At 36.0% G+C, this 6,250-nt stretch overlaps 2 protein-coding genes across 5 annotated transcripts in view; one reads left to right on the plus strand and one right to left on the minus strand.

The window, feature by feature from the left end:
• LOC109224375 (nucleoside diphosphate kinase 1) lies at window positions 209–1,883 on the plus strand. Its single transcript, XM_019388957.1, has 4 exons — window positions 209–382; window positions 569–617; window positions 1,074–1,305; window positions 1,591–1,883. Exons 1-4 carry the CDS (start codon window positions 332–334, stop codon window positions 1,703–1,705), a joined length of 447 nt encoding a protein of 148 aa, XP_019244502.1. The 5' UTR covers window positions 209–331; the 3' UTR covers window positions 1,706–1,883.
• The window catches only part of LOC109224383 (ELMO domain-containing protein C-like), a 7,345-nt gene continuing 3,918 nt past the window's right edge, over window positions 2,824–6,250 (minus strand). For all 4 annotated transcript variants that reach the window (XM_019388968.1, XM_019388965.1, XM_019388972.1 and 1 more), the window contains 4 exons: window positions 5,134–5,254; window positions 4,781–4,828; window positions 4,459–4,553; window positions 2,824–4,037 (listed from right to left, as the gene is read on the minus strand). In XM_019388968.1, coding sequence (XP_019244513.1) covers window positions 3,936–4,037; window positions 4,459–4,553; window positions 4,781–4,828; window positions 5,134–5,254 — 366 coding nt within the window. In that variant the 3' untranslated portion in view covers window positions 2,824–3,935. The remainder of the gene's footprint in view (window positions 4,038–4,458; window positions 4,554–4,780; window positions 4,829–5,133; window positions 5,255–6,250) is intronic.

Genomic DNA, 6,250 nt, shown 5'->3' on the forward strand with positions numbered 1-6,250 from the left:
ATTAACAATGGCTAAAGTTAACTTTATTTTTATTAGAAAATCTAATTGTTTAAACTTAGATCTAAATTTTGGGTCAAACAGATTACAACCTACATAATCCCTTTCAATTATGTTAAATTAAATTAAAATTTTCTTACACTCGATCAAATTAAATAAAATTTCGTGGATTTTGTTTTCTAACTCAAAAACAGAATATTCCAAAGAACAATTAGGGTTTGCTGTCGAAAGAGCCACAAACCCACATAAATACCCCATCTCCACTCTTCGCCGAGTGCTGCGTACTGCTATTCCAAATCCATAGACCATTTTTCAGAACATCAAAGAAGCGAAAATGGAGCAGACTTTCATCATGATCAAGCCTGATGGTGTCCAACGTGGCCTGGTTTGTCTTCCTAATTATTTTTTCTTTTTATCTATACACTTTTTCCGTTTAGATCTATAAGCTAGAGCTTTGATTGATTCGATTTTTGTGTTTGTTTTGATATTTTTGTTCATTAGGGGTTGGAATTTGTCAATTTTCTTCTGTTTGTTTACCTTAGCTATGCATTGATTTTATGTTATGGTTCAGGTTGGTGAGATTATCGGAAGATTTGAAAAGAAAGGATTCTCTTTGAAAGGTAATCTTTGCTACTCAATTATGAGAAGTATGATTGATTAGTCTTATGCTGCTTTATTAGTACTTAAAAGTTAAAAACGATTTCCTTATAGTCCGCCCCATCATTAGTAACAAAACGTAGACTTATTATTAGTCAGGACCCACTCAGTGGTGATGTTGATTTTTGATTCTTTTACCTAATTGATAAATAAAAGGATTGTAGCTCCAGTTGTGAATTGAAATGATTTTAAGTAAACTAATGGTTTACTTTGTTTCCTTTATTTCTCTTTCTTCCGTGTAATTTGTCTGTAAATTGGTGAGTAATTCTTGTCCATTGTATGTTTAATATGTATGGGGTGACTTGCAAAATGGTTGCTGTATAAAAACGATTTTCCAATCACTCATTATTTTATTTTGGGGTTTTATTTTTGACTATTCCGATTAATCTGTGTCATTATTTTACTTTGTTTGGGCATAGGCTTGAAGTTCATCACCGTGGATCGTGCCTTTGCTGAAAAGCATTACGCAGACTTGTCTGCTAAGCCTTTCTTTAGTGGGCTTGTTGATTATATTATCTCTGGCCCCGTTGTTGCAATGGTCTGGGAAGGTAAGGGTGTAGTTACCACTGGCAGGAAGATCATTGGAGCAACAAACCCATTGGAGTCTGCTCCTGGTACAATCCGTGGTGATTATGCTATTGACATTGGCAGGTAAAACACCGAGTGCCCCATCTGAACAAGCATTATTCTTTGCCAATAGGTCGGACTAATACTATCTGCTTTAACAGCCTGGCTTAAATTTTGTTATTAACATCTGTCTCTTGAGAGTTCTGTATTTTAACTAAATCACTTCAAGCTCTAATACTTTGTTACGTTGGTGATCAGCCTGCATGTGTCAGTTTAATGGTTTTAATGCTTATTGAGTTGGCCTAATTGGTATATTTACCTTTGATCTTAACCATGGTGCTTGACCTGAAAGAACCTGTTTGATTGTAGGAACGTTATTCATGGTAGTGATGCAGTCGAGAGTGCAAGGAAGGAAATTGCTCTCTGGTTCCCTGAAGGAGTTGCAGAGTGGCAGAGCAGCCTTCACTCTTGGATCTATGAGTAGAAAAGTCTTTAACTTTAGAACTCTACTAATGGCCTGCCTGTTTGGGTGTAACTTATGAATTTTGGATGTGATTTGAGTCTAGAAGTTTGTTGTTTGAAGTTTTGTCATTCCCTATTTCAAGAATATTTAATGTGATCAGTATTACTTTCGTGATATTGAGCTTTATCATTTGTTAGCTCCACATCTTTCAAAAAAATCAGCCGAAGGTTAAACAATGTTCCTATACTGTACCGTGGCTATGAATGCTACAGAGGCCATTTTGTGTTGTGTGCGCAATTAGCTCTAGGTGTAGCACTTAGGTGCATTAGATGTGCGTGTGGATGCGAATTTGGTTTCTATCATATTGTTGGTACAATCAGATTTGCCCAGCTTAGTTTTGAAGCTTGGTGTCCGCTGGGATTTGGGTTGAAACAAGTTCCAAGTTTAGCCTATTCGGTGTTTCTTTTTAGCCCCAAATTGGTGAAGTTTGGTTTGAAGATGAAAATGTGGTTGGACATCAGAAAGCATATTTCTCAAATTTATTTTGGAATAATATAAAACATGACTTATATCTACAAGTTCTAAAAACTATCACAAATGCCCGGCAGTACCATTATCAATAACATTCATTATATTATTGCAAACCATAGTTCTGAACATAAATAAATTTGATATAAAATTATCATTTTTATAATGAACTACATGATACACTATCAGATGGCCAAGAAGATGAAGCAACATTGTTACAAAATAATAAATGGTGGGCTTTTTTATAAAATACAAATGTTTGGGACAATTTTTAAAAAATGTAATAGTGATATTTTGGTCCAAAACCAGCTATGGGATTTGGGATTTTGCCAAAATGTAAGCAAAATCTATAGCCAAACATGTGTTTGCCAAATAAAATCCAAATTTATTTTAAATCTATGGCCAAACAGGTCCTTAGCTGTGGTATTTTATTATGTACTTACTAGGCATGAAATGGTGCTTCCCGCAGGGTGCACTCTTCTCTTCAAGGGTTGCACAAATTACGGCTGGTCAAACACAAAGCATCACAAACCGGAGGAGAACATAGCTAAGCCTTAAGTGGAAATATTTCTTTTTGCTCCTTTTTTGGTGTAACATGGCTAGAATCAAGGTTAACAACATAGGCGCCGTGATAGACTTTATTAGTAATCTACACAGGTTGTAATTGGGTTATACACACCAACCAGCACTATCTTTATGCTGTTTTTTCTAATATGATATATTACTTACAACAACAAAAAAAAAAAGGTTTAGCTTCCGTAATATAGTGATAATAGGAAGAAAAAAAAAACAAATTTGAGAGCTCGGAATGTATTGTTGCAGTTGGATTCTTGCACTGCACTTGGAGCATGGTGAGAGCTATGGCTGTCGGTTTGATAGTTACTTCTTGGGCTCATCGGCTGTTGAATGCCCATCAGCCGGGGAATGCTGAAGGGGAAGGGGGTGTAGTGGCAGGTGGCTGGCACTTTACCAATTCTTCAAATTGAATCCTCTCGATAAAATGAAGGTGACTAATCTGGTGCATAATAGAAGTGCTGTAGGGGATTCTAGAATTCCAGATCAATCAATAGATATTGACACTTTAAATCATCCAAAGACTTCAAAAGATGCAGACACATCCGTGAGCAAGTCCAATGCTTACTGGTTCAAACTCTAATTTGGGTAAGGGACCGATTCTCCTTTTTCCTTGGACTTCTCATTTACTACGACATCACTTCACAAATGGGTTGGTTGGCAACAACTTGTACCGTTCAATTAATCATATGATTGCGGTAATATAAATTAGACTAAATAATGGGATTCGAGATAAGATGAACATAGGCCGCACGTTAAAGCTTAAGATAATGCCAATATCCGCCGATCAGTTAGTTTACACAGGCACGTCTTGGTCTAAAGTCTCTGTCATAGCCGATAGAAGGGTACCACCTTCGATTTACTTAAACCAAAAAGGTAGTCGAAGGACAATTCTTCGATTTCCTACCACCAGTATTGAGACTACTCAGCAGTATTGCCCCTTTCCAAATTCAAGAAACAAGGGTACATTGTACTTGCTCTTACATTACCAAGTTCAGGCACTGTATAATCCCCATATTTCCTCTCCGCCGACTTCTAAAAAGTAACACCCACCACCGAAAGCTACTAATGTAAGAACAAAACCAATAGATGCCACAAAACTTGCATACAAAAGCCATTTTCATTTTCTTAAATGTCACGACTACAAACACTATCGACTAAGAAGGCTGTATGAGGGCAAATCTTCCAGCCGTGTTATGTCTTCGTGCAGAAGCTCCTCTTCTAGTTGACGACGAGTAGCCTTCATGACCGTCTGCAAGAACATATAACATAATATAAAATCATGAATGCAGGCCTCTTACTTCACAAGAAGTAGTGTAGTATGAGGAGTAAACAAGTAAGCAACTAGATAAGAAATACACGTAATAGTACAAGTAAACTAGATAAGATAATACTAGTGACAGCGAGAGTTAACAAACATGGAACGCGGGAACATTCTTAAAGGCTTTATACCAAAGCAACAGTAAGCAGAACTGCAGCTATGCTCTGTTGCCAAGGAATACACATTTCTTTGATATCAAGATATACTAGCCAAAGTGAAACAAATAAGAAAAAAGCATTTAAGTGAAAGAGGCATGAAAACTCTTTCAAACGCAAACGAACTGGATTAGAGATGAGCACAGTCTGAACATTCCAAATAGTTAACTAAATATCCGGAAACCAAAAGTACATACATTGAAGTCCATATACGATGCGCGCATGGCAAGCCACTGATGATCCATCAACTTAAACGTGATGCAATATAGAAGATCAAAAGCCGACTCATTTTCTGCAAAAAGGAAAAATCTTGCTTAGAGGAGCAAAGGTGCAAGTTAAAGTTCACATTTCTAAAGGACTAAATTGAAATTCATCGACTTTCACTTTTTAACACAGAAGATCAGCAAAGGAACACGAAAGGCGCATCTAAACACAATAACTGAATTCATAAAAATGAAAAGGAAATTAACAGTAGTTAAGCAAAACTGAAAGAAGAGACAGATCTTGTAAAAGATTTACCTGCAAGAAACTTCAAGAAAGTAGCTCCCACCAGATTTCTGGGTTTTACTGCAGAGTTGAAGCAAAATTAACAAAGTGATTTGGAAACAAGTCTTCCAGGGAAAATTAAGTATATTTGGTTGTATATATACTCGTGCATGACAGAGTCTGCATTCTAATAACTCCTGTTTCACAAGTACTATTTAGATTCACAAGGCCTAGAACACTGCTTTTTGACAAACATGAAACTGGTTGTAACAACAGTCAAATCTCATTTTTCGTTAGATGGACCCATTCAGAAGCATATATACTGGAATTTTTTTTAAGACTTCAGTAATTTTCAGCATATAAAAGAGTGTAGATGGTACACTTACAAGCTTCCAAATCGAGCATCTGGATAAGCATAAATGTGATGTTGACGCCAGCAACAGCGAATGGATATTCCCAAATTGCTCTATCACCTTCCTGCTTTCGGAGAAGATCCTGGAAAGATTTCTGCAAATAAAATTTGGAAAAGAGAATAAATAGATGGATCTAGAACTTTATAATGCTTGAGTGTCACATAAGCATTTTAACTAAGTGCTAAAGATTTTAAGTATTTATTTTCTGTTATATATGATATATTTTACATTGCACACTGTATATAGTTATCTTACTTTTGAAGAACCCGTCGTTCTAGATTCCGATTATTTCACATAATATCAAGAAGATAATGCGCTTTATCTTTTAATAATTGTTGGTGCAGTAGACAAAATTGTTGTACTTTTATTCATGAATGGTAGATTTAAAAGATCATAAGCAACATTACGCCCTCGTGAATCTTTCACCAACATTGAGTAGCACAAAGCCACGTGTTATCGCTAATGAAGTAGATTATGTAAAGTTACAGAGCGGCTCTAACCAGTTTTATTGTTTCATGGATGCCAGAATTATAGGGCCACATTTCTAATTTAATTTTACAAATTTGAAGGCCTCACATCCACATAGTCGGTTGTTCAAAGAGAGTAAAATTTGCAATTTAGCAGAATTATTTTCAGAAATTCGTTGAACATCTTAAGCTGTGAGCTCACTGTCTTGGTTCAGTCTTTTCTAAGAAGTATCTGATAGATCTATTTAAGCTTGTCATATAGACATATGCAAGCATGCTTATCAAGCATTAAGTGTTTATTGTCAAGGTTTACCATAGAACAAAGTAATTTATAAACACTTACTTTTAAATTAAATGATAAATATGACATACACAACTGCATAATATCAGGCAATCCAACATCACAAATAATTTACCAATTTAGATTTGAAGTCCAAGGATAACTTTGTGCTAACTTTGAAGGCCTCATTGAAGTCCAAGGATAACTTTGTGCTAACTTTGAAGGCCTCAAAATACACAAATTTCCAACTAAATATATGAACCAGCAAATGTTAGGGAGGGGAAAAGATTTCTGCAGAGACTTCTTTTTCCTTCACACTGTACCCCCCCCCCCCCCCCCCCCC

Source organism: Nicotiana attenuata, chromosome 1 (genome assembly GCF_001879085.1).
Source record: "Nicotiana attenuata strain UT chromosome 1, NIATTr2, whole genome shotgun sequence".
NCBI classification, from domain to species: Eukaryota; Viridiplantae; Streptophyta; class Magnoliopsida; order Solanales; family Solanaceae; genus Nicotiana; species Nicotiana attenuata.